Here is a 19,846-nt window from a genome sequence, read left to right as displayed (position 1 = left end):
AAAGGGAGCTTCTACATGCCTCCAGCACTATACAAACTAAGACCACCTCTCCAAACATTGACAGACTTTATTGGGGAGGTTCCCACCTGGGATCCCACCTCTTAAATAAAAAAGTGCATAGAAAAGAAGGGATTTAGAAACCTTTGTACAATATCTACATTCTGGGCCCCCAGGGCAAGAAGGGGGCAATTGCTGAGTGGGCTGGAGGGGTCGGGGCAGGGCCCTTGCCACCTGCATGCCCACATTCACCTTGGACATGAGGGTGGGGGTGAGATGCTCTGGGGGGACTAGGGAGCCCCCAGACCAGGGGGAAGATGGCAGCGGGAGGTGTGGGCAACCACAGCTTCAGTTAAGGAACCGACGGCAGCGCTTGGCGCCACAGTTGCAGGGCAGCTTGTTGCTGGCATCCTCAATGGGGAACTTGTAGTCATAGGTGAGTTCCTCACCACGCAGGATGCGGCGCAGGGCAAAGATGACGATGTGCTTCTGGCCCTCCACGTGGATGACTCGAGAGAAGCAGTTGGGCTCACAGGAGTGGTTGATGAAGCGGGCGGCATTGCCATGCATTGTGGCATCCACCACGTCAAAGTCATCCATGCGGAACATGTAGCACCCAATACCCTACAGGGACAAGGTAGGGGCAGTTAGATGCTCTGTTCCCATGGAAGACCCTGCTTCTCCCACCTCATTCCCATGACCTGGCAGAGCCCACCTTCCCATCGTAGAACTTCTCCCGCTTGTCAGTCAGCACAGAGCGAATGACAATACCAGAGTACTCAATGACCATCTCGCCAGCATCGATGTTGCGCTTACAGAACAGGCCCCGCCCATGGATGGCAGATCTGCAGGGTAGGATGGGCAAGGGGAGCTCAGGGGGCAGGGGGATAAAATCAGGGCAGCCCCACACCAGGGCACCTGTCATCCACCCAAGGGGCATCCTCCCCCCAACCCCACTAACCTGTAGACACCTACAGCCTCTTTGGATGTCTTTTTGAGGTGGCGAAAGCGCATGGCCATGGGCAGCTCCAGGCTGGTGGCACGTCTAGTGGGGGACAATAGTATCACCCAGAAATGATATGTTTTGCCCCTGGTCATCCTCTGTAGGACCCTTCCAGACCACCCCAGCATCCTGGCCTGCCCTCCATACCTGGTTGACCTGAGCTGTACCTCATCCTCTTCCTCATCACAAGTGGCTCCCTCAGGGAGCACTCTGTGCTGGGAAGCCAGGAAGTTGAACATGTCAAAGGTGCATTTCCTATAGGTAGAAGAGAAAAATGGAGGGAGGTACAGAGCCATTCCTTCTAGATGCTACCCTCCAATTCCTGGCCTGTACCGCTGCTGGCAGAGTAAGAGTAATACAACTATTATTGAAGACAAAGCAAAAGGGGAATGAATGAGTTCATTCTAATACGACCCCTAGAAATAATTCCTGGAATTATTGCCTAGTGTCTTCTGCCAGGCCTCAGTTTCCAATGTGAACAGACTTAATTCCCACCCTCAAGACTGCCCATAGGGTTCCCCCAACCCACACATCACACCCCAGACCTCTCACCGGAGATAGACCTCGGCACGGGCTGCCCCATGGGGATTCAGGGGTGGCTCCTCCTGGCCTTCTCCCTGCTGGTGGTAGCGGAACTTATAGTGCTGGCAGTGCTGGGCCCCAGGCAGCTGCTCTGCCAGGAAGATGACAGCATCATGATGGATACCAAGGAGCCTTGCTCCACTCATTCCTGAGGGAAGTCAAAGGTGAGGATGCACAAGTCATGTCAGTGAACCATCTTGCTCTCAGGACGTGATCCCAGCCCTCAGAGTCCCTGTGGATCCCCACTTACCACTAAAGGAGAGATGTCTTAGCCGGGCATGCCCTCGGGCCTCTTGCACCTTCTCAATCAGAGTTCTCCACGCCCCTGAGAGGGCAGGGCCACAGCAGAGTCAGGATGGTATTCTATGGCACATTCTCCCTCCCTGTCACCATTCATTCTAACTCACCCTCCAAGCTCTCTGCCTCCACGCTGAACCCATCCTCACTGCTGATCTCGAAGCGTAGATGTGGACCAGTCCGTTTTGGGGCCTGGTTTTCTTTATCCTCTGGAAATGGAGGCTCTTCCTCAGAGCTTGAAGCCTCACCTGGTCCCAAATAGCAGAGTAAGTAAGGATCACCCCTTCTGGAGTCAAAACCTTCCCACTGCTCTCCCTCCCTCCCTGGGCACAAGCACAGACTCTGGATTTAAATGCCTGGTGAACCCTATAGACCAAACATTTTTTCTAAAGGGTCTGCGGTTCCTTTTCTGCAGGACTTGTTGGCTACAGGAGCAGTTCCAAGGAAGCTTATGGAGTGTTTTGGCTCTGCAGGTTATACTGTGGCTTACTCAAACCCAATCTATCATAAACACCCACCCCTCATTCTTTTGTCTCACATAAAATTAAAAATACTGGAGAATTATATTTTGCACAAGTATATTTTTATATACAGTATATTGATACGAATATTACACATTATTTCACCGGACCATTCAGAATCAAATACATGTATTTTATGAGTTATTTAATGGATTTCTCATGGGCTAAAGGTTTTAAAGGTAGTGCAGACAGGACTTACTGACGTAGGAGATGTAGATGTAAGAGAAAGAGGTGTGTGTGTGTGTGTGTGTTGGGGGGAGAGGGGGTGTCAAGGAAAACTCTGAGGTTTGGAGCCTGAGTAACTGGAAGGACAGTGATAGTGAGGCTGGAAGAGAAACAAATTTTGGGTAAAGGTTGAGAACTCAGTTTGGAATATGTTGAGTCTGACATTTCTCTTAGAAAAACTTTCCTGGCAACTTTCTGGTAGAGATGGCAAGTAGGTACAAGGAGTGACTAGCAACTTGGGGACTATCAGAATTAGAAATGGGATTTAGGACCATGAAATTAGATGAGAGCACCCTGGACATGCCAAAGTTAACAGGCTGGGGCAATGATGAGGCACAACCGGAGAGGAGGGGAGGGGAGGGGAGAGAAGGGGAGAGGTGGGGAAGGGAGGGAAGGGGATCAGCACTCTGAAGGTTCCTGGTTGAAGCCAGATGCGGAATGAGGACTGACCACTGTATTTGGTTGGAGTGGGGGTAACGAGTTTGAGTGAGCACACCCAAGAGAGGCAGAACCCACATGGTTGCTCTTTTCTCCATATCACTTCTCTGGGCCAACATGATGACTTCACAGCCCCACACAAGACTCTAAACCTTGTTGTTGTGTGACTCACATCATCTCTAGGCCTCAGTGCCCCTGGGCCCACCTCTGACAACTCTACCATTTCTTAGCCCTCTCCCATCCTCACTCCACTCTGTTCTTTGAAAACAACTCTCTCATTGCCTTCTTTCTCAGTGCTCATTCTAAGCTGCAGTGCACTAATAATGTACACGTCTGCTTCCTCTACCAAAATGTGATATGCTCCTAAAGGCAGTCGGGACTGTCTCATCATGGTCACTGCCATATCCTCGTGCCCTCTCTGACCCCATAAGCAGTCTTTCAGTTAAGCAGTTTCACTCTACCTCACTCCACTTCCATGCTCAGCAGCTGTGTTCTAAACAATGACAAAATCCACATATCAGAACAGGACTGGGGCCACTAGAAATTCCACACCCCGGGCTGCTAATTACTACTTTCATGGTTCCCACAGCTCTATCTGCCCTCCCTGACTAACAGAGTACTTCTCCTCTGGCTTCACTGAGATTATCAGCCAAATGATTCCAAGTGCCCTCATCCTGTATACCAATGTCTCTGCAGATACACCTAACCTCACCTTTCTCCCATCTCAGGGTCTCCTATTCTATTGTACCTGACCACCATGCCTCCTCTCTCACCTCCTTTGCCTTCCTCCATGGCTTTGCTGTCTCAGCCCTCACACCAAACCCCTATAAGCTGTTGGCCAGACTCTTAGCTGAGCTTTTTGGCAAAGCATCTGGGTGTTGTTTTGACTTCCTCATTAACCACCATCTTTGATTCTGTACTCTGGCTAACATGATACGTATCAATCCTTGACATCGCAACCCTAGGGTCCTCTGTAGCAGTTGGGACTGCTGACTACTCTCTTCCCTGGTCTCTGGGACTCCACTCTCCTCTGATCTTCTTCCTACTGGTCCTGCCCCCATCTCTGGGTTCTAGGTGGGATCCATCTTCTCTGGATAATCCACAGAACTTCATCTTTGGTTTCACCAGGTAACTCTGACTCTGGCAGACTAGGCGCTGAAGCCTTCCCTGGGGCTCCTGGGCATATGGGCAAGGCCCTTTCAGAGACCCTTTCACATCAAGCAGACACTTCATGTCTGTTTGTCACAGGCCATAAGCTCCTCCAGGGCATCTCTACATAACGCCCTGCCTCAGGCCTATTCCCAGGTACGTGTACAACGTGTTCCCACATGTTTTTTTTGAAAGGTACCAATTCTCCACTGTCAGTCATTCATCTGAGCAAGTACAGGGAAGAAGGCAGCGAGAAGAAAAGGTTGATCCTACCTGAGTAGTGGTGCCACTGGGATTCAAGGTCAAAGAGACCATCGGGAGCCTGGGCAAGACCACCTTCTGCAAGTGGCAGCAGAGAGGACTGGTCCTGGAGGGGCCTGTGAGGAGAGACCTGTCAGAAGAGGGAAGGGAGAGATCCTAGAGCTTCCAGGGAAAAGGGACTGGCCACTCACCTCAGACTTTCCTCCTCAGGATCATCCAGGTTGAGAATTCCACGCACAGTAGGCGTTTTCATCCTCACTCGGCTAAACCTGGTAGGGAGTGGCGGGACCACAAGAAGCCTGAGCTGCCTTCTCTTGCCCAGCTCCCTTGCCCACCTCCACAGCCTCAGTATGCTGACTCACCCGCTGCCACTAAGCCCTGGGCCCTGTGGGGAGTCCTCCAGGGCCTCTCCATCTTCCTCCATCCGGGGAGTCTTGCTCGGGGGAGGTGCTGGTGGGGAACGGCCAGAGAAGGTGGACACCCTTTTGACACGGATGGCCTGACGGGGTGGGCTGGAGGGCCCACTGCTCAACACTAATGTCAGTGGAGGGGGGGGTGGAGGAGGGGTAGGGCGGACCACTCCCACCACTGGCAACACACCCAGCAGAGATCCCGAGGGCAGAGTCCAGGAAGTGGGGGCTGTGGGGGGAATGGGAGGGGGAAGAGGCAGCTGCTTCACTGCAGGGGAGACAGGTTCACCCTCCCCAGCCATCTTCACAAACACTTGCCCCAACTTGTTGACAAGGATGATTTTGGATGTGGCAGGTTTGGGGGGCTCTGGGGCAGGGCCCAGGCTCAATACTCGAACCCCTGGAGCTCCGGGGAGCCAGGCAAACGTCCGAGTGGTGTCAGCGGGACTAGGGGGCAGGCCCTGGGGAGGTTGGCTACCATTGGCCAGTGGAGGTGCTCGAGGGAGTGGCTCCTCTCTGGGCCCAGCAACCCCCTCCCCAGGTCCCCCTAAGTTCTTCAAAACGAAATCCACAATTTCTGACGGTAAGTCTTCAGGAGGTCGGACCCTGTCCCCTGCAGCCCCAGTGACCCCAGCCCGGCCTGCTCCTGGCCCTGAAGGAGTCTCATGGCCCCGAGGCTGCTGGACTGCCTCAGCCTCGCTGTCTGTGCCATCATCCACTCCGTCCAGCTGTTCGATGCGAGGGGCTCCGGAGAGAGTGCCAGGGGGCAGGGGCGGGCCTGACACCACAGTCACGGGGAAGTGGGTGTAGTGGGGGACAGGGCCGGCCTCCTCCTCGGAACTGTCTCCGGGGCCCCCGTGGCCGCTCCCCGTCGCCCCCGCGGCCACAACCTCCTCCTGGAAGGGCTCGGCACCCAGCAGGCTGGCCGCAAAGTCCAGGTCGGCAGCACTCAGTCCCGACACCACCTCCATGTCCTCTAGGTCGGGGCCCAGGTCTTCAGGGGGAAGTGGGGATGAGGCCGGGCCGGGGGGAGCCAGCTCCCCTGAGGTAGGTGTACAGGCTCTAAGGGATGAGGTAGGAGGGGGCACCCTGAGCTGAGGAGAGGTTCTGAGAGGTGGGGAGGCCCGGCGTGACAGTGGTAGCCTGGGGGCCAGGGGGCTGGGACGACGGGAGCGTCTGGGGGGAGCTGGAAAGTCCAAGTCTCCCACTGTAGGGATGTGGTGGGCCAGAGAAGATGGACTTCCTGTGGGGGGAAGGGTCATTGTCAGCCAGGTGCTCCTGCCTCACCTGCCCCTTCCCTCCCCTGAATACTCCCAAGTACTCACCAGGGGAGGGCAGGGGTCCAAAGGAGACACCCCCCAAGGGCCTCCGGGATGGTGAGTAGTTGGGCACTTTGATTCGAGCCCCCGAAAAAGAGCGGGGAGCTGGAGGAGGGGCGCTGCTTGGATCTGGCTGCAGAGTGGGGTCCAGGTTCTGAATAGGTGAGTGGTGCTCAGGAGCTCCAGGGATAAGGACATCTGTATTTGGTGGCGAGTTGACATGATCTGGGGGCTCTAGAGGCAATAAAATGACATCAGGGGTGGCAGGAGCTCTTTATCAAAGCCCTTTTTCACATACCATGTCTTTTAAGCCAAATGCATCCTCTCCACCCTTACCCCAGACCCAGACACAATGGGCACTGGTCCTAGTCATCAGCCCCTGCATGGCTTCTGCAAAACCTCCACACACACCTGGGGTCACTTTGTGAACTTCCTCAGCCATCCTTTGCCACCTCCCCACTTCCTGGCTACCTACTGCTTTGATTTAGGCCCTATATGCCCTAAGGAACACTGCCCTCTCCAGCCAGGCCAGTCCTACCACTTTCTTACCTGCTCTGTGCATCCCTGCCACATCAAACACATCCGCCCCATCCTGGCGCTTTTGGCTCCCCATTACTTGCTCCACCCAACCTGTGCCAGCTAATCTCTGCCAGCTCCTCCCGACATTTCCTAATTCCACCCAAGGCAGCTGCACCCCCCGCCCCTCGCCATTTCACGTCAGACTCTAACCTGAAACAGATTCCTTACCTGCAAACACAATCCCAATCTTTCTCCTCCCATTCAGCCCCCAATGGCCTCTCCCTTTACCAATCTCCAAGCCCATTCTTTGCTCTGTGCCATCCAGTCCTCATCTACATCCCTCAGTGCCAATGTGGCTGTGAAGGTGCCAGATTGGGAACTAAGCAGATCAGGTTAGAATCCTGGCTCCACCACTATGTTATATGGAGAATGACTACCATTTCGAGTGATGGTACAATGGAGCTGTGCCTTCCTCAGAGCTGTGGGGAGCATTACAGAAGCATGGAGCCCTGAGTCAGGTGGCCCTAAAGGCTCCTACATTTGTACAGTTGTTACCACCTCCCCCCACCCTAAAGCAGGTAGCATGGTGCTGTCCCCTCACTTTCTGTGAAATGTTTAAAATAGCATAGTCATTAAGTTATGTTACTGCCATCACAATGAGGGAAAGAATGCAAGCACCCTGTAGTTTCTTTAGGGAAGAGGAAAGTAAGAATTGAGAGGGTGGCATTCAGGGAAGAAAATGAAGTAGTTCTAAGGCCATACCAATGGAAGGGGTGGGGCTGTGCACAATGGTCTGGTTCTCCTCCGCTGCCTCCAGATGAACTGGCTCTTCCCTCGGCCCCCATGGCCGATACTCAAGAATTCGGCACCGATACCAGCAGCGCCGCCGAGCATCCACTGTGCTCCAGTACAGACGGGAGCATCTGTTGGGTGGGCATGTGGGACATATAGTCAGGACAATTTGGGAAATGAGATCTAGTCCTGGAGTCCCGAACCCCACCAATTCCCCGGGGCTGCTCACTGGTAGCCAATGGGGAAGAGCCGTCCCTCGCAGTCCGAGAGATCAGACAGAGTACCCAAGGAGTCAATTCGAATGGAGCCTGAGGGCAGAGGAGAGTTCAGGAGGGTGGGTCCAGGTAGGGTCAGGAAGAACACGGTAGAGAGCAAGCAGCTTACCAATGAGCACATTGATGGCATCAGGCTCGAGCCCTGTCAAGAACTTTCGCTTGAAGTTGATGCCCTCAAAGTCTACATACACTCGGCGAAGAACATCAAACCCATCGGGGGTTACGATCTCCTGGGAAGTGGGTGGCAAATGGATTGCTGGATTGGTAGGGTGTGAGGGAATGGAAGGAGAGGCTCTGAAGGTAGTGACTTGTGGGCAGGGCTTGGCTTAAGGGCTCAAGGAGAACAAGGACACACTGAGGCAGCAGGGCCAAGCCTGAGCGGCTATGGGGATCCCTAAGTGGAAGGGGGAAAGAGCAGTGGGGAGCTACCTCCCCCATAGTAATGGCCCACCTTGCCATCTAGCAGATCTGTGTGTTTCTGACAGAAAACTTTCTTGTCGTCCTGGAAGATGCAGTAGCTGGCCCGGGCACACATGAAGTGGAAGTTGCTGAGGCAGGAGGAAAGGCAGCAGCCCACCGTTGCTCCAGGCTTTAGGCAGAGCTCACAGCGCTGCAGGTGGAAGGGGCTGCTGAGGGGAGAAGCCAGTGACCTGGGCCAGGGCCAGGGCCTGACACTCAGCATCACTGTCCTTGAGATTCTGCTTGTGCTCTGTCTAGCCTAGCACTTCACAAAGGGCACTCGCCAAACATAACCTCTCACCTAGTGCCATCCAGGGTCAAGTTCAGTGTTACAGGGGAAAGAAAAATAACAACAGCTAATATTTGATAGTGCTGGCACTTACCATCTTTCTCACATGATTCTAATGTAGAACCTGTACTATTTCACTTAATCCTCAACCTGCCCCCTGTAGTGGGCACCTCTATTATCCCATTTTCTGACAGTGAGCTTGAGCATTCTACAGGTCCCACACTAGTGAGGGAGATTCTAATCCAGGCCAACACAGGCATGTAGTAAGAGGTAAGTGCCAAACTATATGGAAAGCATCCAGGACAGGATCAAACCTAGGTCTCCCAGGTCAGAGAGCTCAAAAAGGGGAAAAAAGCCACTATGTCTTCTGCACCAGAGTCCTGAGACAACCAAAAAAGTTACGTAGGACCAGCAGTGAAAGGACACACTGTGGTAGACTGTGGAACAAGAGCTGTCTCCACTGAAGGAGGCGCCCCCAAGACCCCAAAGGCTGCCCACCCTCTCCAGGCCCGTGCCCTCACCATCTGCCTCCCTCGAGCCACAGCAGCGTGCACATTCTTGAGGGAACCATCATTTTCCTCAAATACTTCAGCTGACCAAATGGCACAGTTAACGTGTGTCCACTCATTCTGCCCGATGTACAGGAGCCGCCCCGCCTCCTGAGGGTAGAGGAGTGATGTGAGGAGAGGCCCCAGGGACCGGACACCACAACTTGGGGCTTCACGCAGCAGCCCTCACCTTAGAATCCGCATCACCATACTTGAGGCAGAGTGCACACTGACGAGGGTCCTCCAGGTGCGAAAAGGCAACTGGATCCTTGCCCTGAAAACCTGGAAGGAGTGTGGGAAGGGAGGTCTAAGATACAGGACCCAGATCACCAATTCAGGGGCTCTAGTTTCCAGCTCCCACTTCCCAGTACCTGCTGAGGGGTCCCCTGGAGGCTGCCCTGATTCTGGCATCTCTGGTTCCTGCTGCCTCCACTGAGCGTAGACATGGTCCAAGGATGGGGGCAACACAGCATTGGGAAGGACTCCACTGTGGATAGGCTGGGTCAGCATCTGACATGTCTAACAAGGATGGCTGGACTAGACCCACCCAAAATCTCAGCCTAAACATGCCATGACACCCTTTTTGTCCTCTCTCCATGTAGCATTTCTCTCATTCTCCCAAACAAGCTAGGCCCTCTCATGCCACCTTTAGCACATGAAATGCTTGTTGTTTCTCATGCCTGGAATATTCTTCCTTCACATCTCACTTCATCACACGTCATCACTTCTAGGAAGTCTTAGGCCCTAGGCTCCGGTAGGCACCTCCCTTGGGCTTCCTCATCAGGATCCTGGACTGTCCAACCCCCAAAACACAGCTCACCCACTGCTGTCCCCAATAATTCCTTGCACAAGGTAGAAACTGAGAGCCAACTCCACTGTCTGAATCTTTGCTAGTCTACAACCACTAGGGACTGTCATTCTAGTCCTACTATTCTCCAGACCCGAACTCTGCTCCTTATCCCCTAAGGTGCCCTTGGCCTTTGCACTCACTCTGATTCCCCTCCTGCCACCCAGCCTTGCTCACTTTGGCAGCCGGGTACTCCGTCGCCAGTACTTGGGGTCGTGGGCGTCGAACCAGCCGAACGTAGACTCTAGCAGCTGAGGAGTGGGTAATAGGATGAGAAGAACTGGCTTCCCCAGGAGAATTGGCACGTAAAGGATCTGTGAAGGACCCACTTTCTCCCCACTGCCACTGAAGCCACCCTATAAACATCTCCCAAGAGCTCACCTTCAATAGGAGCCCCTTCATCTGGCCTCCAGCCCGATGCTCTGAGGGTTCTCCTTCTTCCGAGTGCCCCATCAGGATGCTCACCACATCCTCCATGAAGCTGTGCTGTAAGGGGGCTTGTCAGAATCCAAGACCCTGCCCAACCCCAGCCCTCTCTCCTCCTGGCATCCACTTGGTTCCTCTGTGTCCCACTCACCACAGACTTGTAGTAGCCTTCCTCAAAGCGCTGACTCACAGCTTGCAGATTGCAGGGCCCAGGGTGCAGCTGCTTTCCATCTTGCCCACACTGCAAAGAGGGGAAGTCAGCAGAGCTGGTGCTAGGCCTGGCCCCACCCAGTCCTACCACCTGAGCCCTCCAGACCTGGGTGCACAGCAGCAGTGGGACTGCCACTTTGGAGCTCAATAGACCCTGGAGCACCTGTCGCAAGCCACTCTGCAAGGCTCCACTCAGGGCCTCTCGCCAGCGAGGGTGCGTGGCCCCAGCACATGGTCCACAGGTGTACAACACTGAGTCTGGCAGCCCTGAAAGGATCTCATAGTCTTCATCTAGAACAGCCAGGGTGAGAAAGGAGAAAATGTTTTGGGGCTCTCAGCAGCACCTAGTTCACTAAAGACATTTAGCCCACCTCTCCACCGAGGGCCTGTAGTGGGAGACAGGACAGGGATCCCCACAGGGTTGAGGTCACACCCCTGGTACACCCCCAACTCACCTGAGAGCCCCTCACACTTGGCATGCACCCAGTGGTCACACTGTGCACACTGCATCATCTTGCTCTCGTAGTCGTTGTCTTCATAGCAGCGTGTACAGATTGGGCAGTAGTTTCCTAAAGGAAGAGGGAAGAGGGCAAGTCAGAGTTTCTGCCCCGGGGGTGGGAGCATCATCCCTAGACTACTACGTGGGCTGCCTCCATTATGCTACATCTTGGGTCCCTAACTCTCCCAAAAATCTGGCTGAGGATAAAACCTCTCTTCTAACCCTGTAGCCCCAATGCTTCACGAGGAATAGGGCCTGCTAAACATGGTGCCTGAATAAATGAGATGTGTGCAGTGCTCAGTAAAAACTTGAGGTTCTGGGCCGAAACCGGTTTGGCTCAGTGATAGAGCATTGGTCTGCGGACTGAAAAGTCCCAGGTTCAATTCCAGTCAGGGGCATGTACATTGGTTGCAGGCACATCCCCAGTAGGGGGCATGCAGGAGGCAGCTGGTCGATGTTTCTCTCTCATTGACGTTTCTAGCTCTCTATCTCTCTCCCTTCCTCTCTGTAAAAAATCAATAAAATATATTTAAAAAAAAAACAAAACAAAAAAAACTTGAGGTTCTGGGAAGCATCTCAGGGCCACCATGAGGGTGGGTTCCCAGGCCCTCCACTTGCATTGACCTCAGAGAGACTATGTCTCTGTTTTATGTACTGGAAGAGCCTCTGTTGAAGAGTACCCTGAAGCCGAAACCGGTTTGGCCCAGTGGTAGAGCTTTGGTCTGCGGACTGAAAGATCCCAGGTTCAATTCCGGTCAAGGGCATGTACCTTGGTTGCGGGCACATCCCCGGTAGGGGGTGTGCAAGAGGCAACTGGTTGATGTTTCTCTCTCATCGATGTTTCTATCTCTCTCTCTCTCTCTCTCTCTCTCTCTCTCTCTCTCTCTCTCTCTCTCTCTGCCTCTCTGTAAAATATCAATAAAATATATTTTTAAAAAAGAAAAAAGAAAAAAAAGAGTACGCTGAACAGAAGGAGAGAGTCCATGGCGAAAGAGGGTGAAAAGCAACTAGAAAGGAGCATCTGTTCTAACTGCCTGTGCAGGAGCCTGGCCCACTCCCCAGTGGACCCCCAGGACCCAGGGCCCCTGCCAAATCCCCACCTTTCTCATAGAGCTGGGTGCACCTGGGGCAGAGGCTGTAATCTCCAGACCACTCGACGTCCCAGTTCTTGCCTGGAGTTGCCCCACAGCTTTTACAGCGCACACAGGCTGAGCAGATCTGGAGAAGCAGGGCAATATTAGGGGCAGAGCCAGATACCTGGCTAGAGCAGTGCAAGGGGAGGATGAGCAAAGAGACGTGGATGGTAGGCAGTAGATAGGTAAGGAAGGAAGTGTAAGAGGAGAACAGGAGAGAAATGAAGCAGGGAGACTAGTGAGGGACAAACTGGAAGGAGTGGAGGTTAGGCTAGAGTGGGAGATTGAGCCTGGGATTGCGGAATCCATGAACCCCTGAAAAATAGTACATCTAATTTCTTGTCTATGTGAAATTCCCGAAGAAATGTTGTTTATCAAACTCTCAAAAGAACCTCCAACCTTCCCCTCAAGAGTCCTGGCCTGCAGTGGCGGGGGGGGGAGGGGAGGGAAGCATTAACGAGAACTCCAAAGCAAGGGGTGTGGGCCTCGTCTCTCACCCAGTGGTGTCTTTTGCGTGTGGCCCGGGTTGGGTAGCTGGGCCCCAGGCAGGCTGGGTGGTAAGCATGGCGGCAGCGCTCACACTCCAGGAGGTGCTGTTGGATGTTGGAGAAAGACAACAATGGCAGGACCTATTGGCATAGGGATACCCCTCTCCTCCATTCCTCCATCCCCCCATGGCTCCAGTGCCTAAACCTTGGATGCCCGGCCTTTGCGCCCACAAACGTGGCAGAACTTGCAGCGGCGGCAGCACCAGGTGTCATGATGTTGGGGCAGGGGCCGTTCAGCTTCCTCCAGGCAGAATGGGTGGAAAGGGTCACAGCAGACTTGGCAGAACACCAACTGGGGGTGGGAGAGTGAACAGTGAATGATGAGCACAGTGAGGCCAGGGCATGCGACCCTGTTGAGAGAGCCCAAGAAATCAGACAATAAGGGCTAATGGAGACTTGAGGGGTTGTGAAAAAAGGCGAGGAACCAACCTCATGCAGGCCTTTGCTGGCACACAGCAAGCACACCATAGGTGGCCCTCCTGGCACGGAGGTAAGCACACTCAGTCCTCCCATCAGCCACACATTCTCCAGGTCACAATCCTCCTGAGGGAAGAGAGGACAGGATCAGAGAGCAGTCAGGAACATAAGTCAGATCTTAAAGCACAGGCTTCTCAGACACAATAACTTTCTTCCAATCACAGTTCTTGCCATCCTCCCCTCAAAGCCATACCTTAAAATCCACACGGACCCGATGCACACCGTCAGGGGACTTCTGTTTTCCAGTCCAGCCATTGGGAAAAGAAGGAAAGGCACCAGGGGCCAAAGCATCCTAGGGAGGGATGGTGATGGTCAGAAGGCGACCACCCCATCTTTAGATGCTTCTTTCCTTGCTGCCCTCTCGCCCAGCCTTCCAGACCCGGTCTTTTGCCCAGATCCTCTGCTTTCCAGGACAGGCTGTCTCATCCACCAGGGCCGGTTTTCTGGTGTGGACACACCACAGAAACTCCTGGAAGGAAGGAGCCATGCCTTCCACGGGGCTCAGGGTTCTTGGGGTGGGGCCGTGCTAACCTTGTCTAGCCGCCTTCGGGCCTTGAGCTGCAACACAGGCTGCAGGGTGGGTTTGCGGGGCCGGCTCTGCTCCTCAGGTTCTGGCACTGGTAGCTCTAGGCAGGACACATGAGCAGTGAGATTCCCTCTCCTACTTGCCGCACTGTCCCTCTTTTACAACCCCAAAATGTCACCTGGATCCCCAGAGACTTCTTCATACAAACAAGGTCTGTTAGGATGATCCTTAAGCCTTGCTCAATAAGCTACTAAACACCTAACATGCTAGTTCCCCATCCACCTAAGACTACCTCCTTCTCTACACTCAGCTCCCCTATCACACAGATAGAACCCTGGGGTCAGAGCCCCATCACTTCCACACAAAAAAACATAGGACTGACCGACAGAGGAAGAAACAAACAATTCGCACCATTCTCTCGGGGAGTCCGACGCCGGGGAGCAGGGGGACTCCCGGGCTCTGAGTCATCCGAGTCCTCGAAGATATCATAGGAGGGTCGCTGTTTGACGCAGCGCCTGGCTGACTTGCGCTGCAGTAGGAGGGAGTCCTGCTCCTCGGGCCCCGGCGGGGCCACCACCTCCTCCCGGGGCCCCCCAGCTCCCGCCCCCCGGCGTGGGCCTGGAGGACCAGGGGAGGCCTCAGGAGATTCATCGGAATCCCAGGGCAACAGCGTCTTCACTATCGTCCGGCCTGTGGGAACAGGGGACTTAGTAGGATCTGACTTCAGCCAGGGACATGGGACATTTGGATGAGAAAAGCCAGAAACAAGTGGGGCAGAAGAGGACAAGTGCAGGAGAGATACAAAAGCACATGATGGAAAAAAAGACAAAGGTGGTGGACTGCAAAGGGGACAAGAGCAAATAAAACATGGTTTTCTCTATACAACAATCTAAATAAGGTTGTGTAAAGAAATGCTCCTCAAAACTCGTTACCTTTTTTAGCCAGCCGCTCCATCTTCCGAGCCTCTATCTTGTCGCACTTCCGGTATCTGGGGAGGGGAGCAGCACGTCACCAGGGTAGGGGACTGGTGGTCTGGGGGGAAGAGAGGAAGCTCTCCACAAGGATGCCAATCCCACTGCTCTGGTGGGGCAGAGGCCTTGGTGATAAGACAACCATGGGTGGGAATGGAGGCTGAATCCCAGCTACTCACACACAGCACTGCTTCTTGGTGTTAGGGCCACCAAACTTGGGCTTGTCCAGGCAGTTGACACAGGAGCCACAGTCCTGCACACGCAGGCAGCCCCGACAGTGTCCACACCGTGCCATCCGCATCTTCTTGCCATGATGGGAGGGCAGTGAGCGCTGGGGTGTATGGGCTAAGGGTCCTCCTGACCCTGCAGGCTCTGAGTCTCCCCCTGGCCCTGCTGAATCCACCTTTCCCTGTTGTGACCGTGATGGGACACTCTCAGTCTCAGATGCTGATGATGTATCTAGAAAAGTGGAGAAGGGGATGGAGCTACAAAGCCACCAGGCCTTCTACTTCATCTCCCTTAAACCTCTTTCAACTGGCCCTCAGGGTATTTCTGCAGTGCTCAGGTCCCTCGTCCCCAAACCCGCTTTGTCTAAGACCTAGCATGTGCGCCAACCCCCTTGCCACCTAGCCTTAAGCACCCAACTCAATTCCTCTCTCCCAGGCTCTTGGTGCATTCGCTCATTCCGACTTAAGGCCGTCAAATTTCCCCACAAGACACCCATCCCTACCCTCTGTGGCAAGGTCCTGCCGATCGCGGAGAGGGAGAGCACTGAGGCGGGGGACGTCTTCAGGCACCATGGCCCGAGCCTGACCGAGGGCCACAGCAGCATGACGGCAGACGTGTTTGATTCGGGGGCCTTGCACAGGGGACTCAGGGCCCTGGGAGAGGAGACAGCAGGAATACATGTAGACAGTTGTTACTTGCACTCCTGTAACCACCCTCCTTCACAGGGCCCTCTACCCACTCCATACCGATGGTCTCTCTCTCTTAGACTCCATCGATTCATCTTCAGACCTGACAGGACCTCTATCTGAGATTTGCTTGACAGTCCCCACGACCTCCTCCATCTGCCCTCCTGGACTTGGCTGATAGGGAAATAATAAGCAGGGTTAGAGGCTGGAAAGTGAGCGAAAAAAAGGAATATAGGGAATTGTGGGACAGGCTCAAAAGGTTCCCTGCAATGTTTGAGACTGGATGCTAAGGGACTGCAGGGAATTAAAGCTGGATGACTGGGGGCAAGGGCCTGGCCAAAGCACCATGCTTACCGGCATCAAAGATGCCACCTTTTGCTGCTGCTGCTGCTGTTGGTCAATCTTGAATAGCTGCACCTTGGCTCTCTTGAGAAGGCTGAACATTTTCTCTTCTACACCAGACAGTGGCAAGGAACCAAGGCCTGCAATCCGGGCCTTTTCCAGTGCTGGTGGCTGCAGTTGTAACTGTGGCTGCAGTGGTGGTAGTGCCTGGGGCAGCAGCTGAGTTTGCAAGGCCTGTAGAGACTGCTGTGCCTGAGCCTGAGGCTGCCGCCCATTGCTCAGAGGTGGACTCCCAGATGGGGGCACCTCAACCTTAACAGGGGTGGTGACCACAGGGGCAAATCGAGGCAGGCTGAGATGGTTGGTGCGGCCCACTGCCCGTGGCTCAGGCTCAGCTGGAGATTCATCAACAGGAGGTGGCTCTGGCTCAGGGGCTTCAGAGGCCCCAAGTGGAGCAGTAGTAAGCACCGATTCATAGATCTTCAAGTGGGCTTCACTTGGGGTAAACTGAGGGGCCCGAAGGAGCAGGGGCCTCCGGGATGGATTCACAGGTGCAGGAGGTGGGGGTGGGGCTGGCGGAGGAGCAGGGGGAGGAGGGGGTAGTTCCCGGGTCAGTGAGGTCCAGCGAAATGTGGGTTCCCTTAGGATGGACCGTCTCTTTTCAGGGAGTGGGACTGGGATAGACAGGGGAGTTGGGGCACATGGTGGAGAGGGGGCTGGTGCTGGTTCCTGGGGGGCGAGTGGGGAGATGGCAACAGGAGGCCGCAGAGTTGAGACTTCCACCTTTGGGGGCTTGGGGGAATCTTCATCCATAAATCGCCGGGGTGTCTTGATGACACGGGAGGACCGGGCACTCACCACAGGCATAATAAACTGCCGGATATTCTTCAGGAAGGTGGTGCTTTTGGGGGCCACAGTGGGGCTGTCTTCCAGAGGGCTTCCTATGATGGTGCTAGGGGTTGGAGTGGTAGGAGAGGTGCCCTCCGGCCCCGCCCGAGCAGCTTCCCGCTCTGCCCGTTGGCTAGGAGTCAGGGGAGGCCGGCCCCTCTTCCTGGAGCATGTGGCTAGGGCTACAGGAGGGGATTCTTCCTGCTCCTCTGGGGCAGGTGGTGGTGGAGGGGATGGTGGGGTTACAGAGGGTGGTGAAGGGCAAAGTGGGGATGGAGGAAATGTTGAGGGAGATGGAAGAGGTGGGGGAGGAGGAGGGACTGGAGGAGTCAGGGGTGGTGAGGGCAGCTTTGCCTCTTCCTTTTCCACAGCTAACATCATCTCTTCCTCAGTTAAAGCTCTCTCTTCCTTTTCTTCCCCTTCTTCCTTATCTTTCTCCTCCTCTCCATCCTCCTCCAACTTCTGCTCCTTGCTCCAGCAAGGGCCCTCTCCCTGTCCAGATTCAGCTCTTCCTGGGGGAGCATCCTGCCAGCTTTCCTCATGTTGATCATGACCCTGACCTGATTCAAGTCCCAAGGACAATCGTCCCATCTTCACTCTTTTGGCCTTTGAAACAAACTTGATCACGAGGGGGAGTCCACCTCGGCCCCGGCCCCTGCCTCCACGGCCTCCTCGCCCAGACTGCCCTCCATACTTGGGGGTCCCAGGTCCTGGGCCAGGTCCCTCCTTGCACTTCCAGCTGCCAGTGCGATGTTTTACTGGAACCATGGGAGGTGGGGGCTCAGATTTCGGGATTGTCACAGCTGCTTCTGCCACCATTACTGCTTGTTGCTTCTTCCTGCACGGGCCTGCTGGCCGTCCTGGAGGCCGCCCTCGAGACCGACGGGGGGTGGAGGGCTCACATGCCCGGCTCCGGGGGGCTGGGGGTGCCTGGGCCCGCCGGAGAAGTTCAGTCAGTGCTTGCACCATCCGTTCTGTACCCTCCTCACCCCGTTTCCGGGCAGGAGTCTTTGGGGGAGTAGGAGTCACATCTGCTAGGCGAGGAGGCAGAAGGGGGATCGTCTTATGCTTGTAGCCGCGACCTCGAGGGGCTCGACCTAAAAGGAGAATAGGGGTGGGGAGATGGGTCAAGCTAGCCCTTTGGACTAAGGCAGGAAGGCCAGAACTAGTCTTATTTGTCTGTTTCCCCCCCATTGGGCTTTGAACACAGAACACATTTGGTAACTGATGGAGACTCTAGTTGAACAGGGAAAAGCTGATACAAAGAGTGAGGAGTAACATTTCTTTAAAACTATAGAAGTACAGTTTCCCCATCACTCACCTCGTTGTGACCGGAGCGCAGAGCGCAGGGAACTGGGGGCCACATCGTCATCTGAATGAAAACCCTGAAATTCCTGATTTAGGGGACCAGAGGTGGAGGGAGAAACAGCAGTCAGTGCCAAAGCCCTGGTTCCACCTGAGACTCATGTATTGAGGAATATGCCCAGCTTCCCCCTTAACAAACCCCTGACTACTTGCAAAAGAACTAAAAAGACTAGAATGTGAGGGCAGTAGAAAACAGGGTCTCTCCTTGGGCAGGAAGACACAGGGTATTATGAACCTCCACCTCCTATGCCAGACCATACCAGCTCAGAAGAAAACAAAACAGGGTCCTCTCAGGCCAGGCAGCAGGCACTACCCTGATTCCCTTAGACTCCAACAAAGAAAAAAGCGGGGCCTCTGTGTACACCCCACTAGATTCTTTCCGAACGAAGATGGGAACAGGACCACCCAAGCGTGGTGTGTGTGTATGTACATCAAATGGTTTATCACATTTGGATCCCCACACCTTCCTGCCTTTTCTGAGAGGCTGAGGGTACATCGTGAGCTGAACTCAGACCTGCTAGAGTGCCCAGTCTCGGCTTTCATTCCATTTCTCTTCAACCTGTGCCCCTAAGGGGAAGCCCTCCTCCCTTCGAGCCTCTCCCCACTTTGGGTCAGAAGAGAAAATGGGGCACTAGTGAAACCAGGGCTGTGTCAGAGGTTAGGGGCTGGGCGGGGCAGCTGCAGGTGAGCGCCCAGAGAGCCCCAGCCCGGGTCCACCAAAGCCTAGCTGCTGCTGTCAACCACCCCTGGGCGGGCCTGCGCTCGCCGCGGTCCCCTCGCCCAGACCTCGGCTGCCCCAGCTTTGCCGACTGCCAAGAAGGACCAGGGCACTTCAGGGAGACCCGCCAGGGGCCGGAGCCCAGCTGCAGCTCGGCTTCTCTATGCATTTGGAAAGGCCCCTTTCGCCTTCAGCTCCGTGCAGCCCACCTTCTCCCGTGCCCGTTTCCAGGGCCCTTTCTCCCCGCAGGGCCCCGAGGACCCCGCTGCCCGGACCTCTAGAAGCCCCGGCCTCCGCCCCGCCCGGCGCTGGGACGCCTCCGACCGCCTCACCTCATCGTCGGATTCCCCGTCACTGCTCTCCTCCTCCGGCATGCAGTCCCGGCTCGGACCCCAGCCCCGGCCCCGGCCCCGGCCCCGCTGAACGCGCGGGCCGGCCCACAGGCGGCGGAGCCGGCGCAGGCCCCGGCGGAGCCCCAGCAAACGGAGCAGGGCCGTGTCCTCCCCGGGCTCGGCTGCGCCCGGCCCCGCCGCGCCGCCGCCGCGCCGCAGAGCTACCCGCACTCTCTCCGCCCCGCTGCCCCGTCCGCCGCGGCCCCCTCCCCCGCCGGAGCCCCGCGGCCGACCCGGGAAGCGGCCCCGCGCGGAGGCAGGCCCCGGGCAACTGCCGCCGCCCGCCGCCGCCGCCATCTTGGCACCGTGAGAGGGGCCGGGGAGGCGGGGGAGGGGCGGCCGAGCGCAGGCGGGGGGAGGGGAGGGCGGGGCGGCGCGGCCGCGGCTCACGACAACTACCGGCGCCGCCGCGGGGCTGGCGGGAGCCGGGGGCTGGGCCGGCCGCGCGCGGGGCACCACGGGAGCGGGAGTCCGCGGCCGGCGGGCCGGCACCTCAGGCCGCGGCC

General features: G+C 55.6%; 1 protein-coding gene across 1 annotated transcript; it reads right to left on the bottom strand.

Annotated features, from left to right (window-relative positions):
* Positions 1–49: 49 nt before the first annotated feature.
* KMT2B (lysine methyltransferase 2B) lies at positions 50–19,780 on the bottom strand. Its single transcript, XM_084905385.1, has 37 exons — positions 19,281–19,780; positions 18,187–18,259; positions 15,990–17,962; positions 15,696–15,809; positions 15,452–15,602; positions 14,901–15,180; positions 14,683–14,738; positions 14,162–14,440; positions 13,756–13,850; positions 13,418–13,516; positions 13,177–13,290; positions 12,893–13,039; positions 12,697–12,792; positions 12,167–12,284; positions 11,023–11,136; positions 10,674–10,858; positions 10,509–10,598; positions 10,313–10,417; positions 10,109–10,182; positions 9,456–9,571; positions 9,275–9,366; positions 9,058–9,195; positions 8,240–8,398; positions 7,898–8,018; positions 7,743–7,821; positions 7,484–7,644; positions 6,209–6,436; positions 4,836–6,126; positions 4,665–4,742; positions 4,486–4,589; positions 1,990–2,127; positions 1,833–1,907; positions 1,553–1,730; positions 1,148–1,255; positions 959–1,042; positions 713–842; positions 50–621 (listed from the first exon to the last, which is right to left on the bottom strand). The coding sequence occupies exons 1-37, from the start codon at positions 19,635–19,637 to the stop codon at positions 346–348; spliced, it is 8,076 nt and encodes a 2,691-aa protein (XP_084761511.1). The 5' UTR covers positions 19,638–19,780; the 3' UTR covers positions 50–345.
* Positions 19,781–19,846: the final 66 nt, after the last annotated feature.

The sequence above is a fragment of the Pipistrellus hanaki genome (assembly GCF_964339955.1).
Source record: "Pipistrellus hanaki genome assembly, chromosome: 15".
NCBI lineage: Eukaryota > Metazoa > Chordata > Mammalia > Chiroptera > Vespertilionidae > Pipistrellus > Pipistrellus hanaki.
The sequence above is the reverse complement of the archived record's forward strand: the minus strand, read 5'-3'. Positions and strand labels throughout refer to the sequence as shown.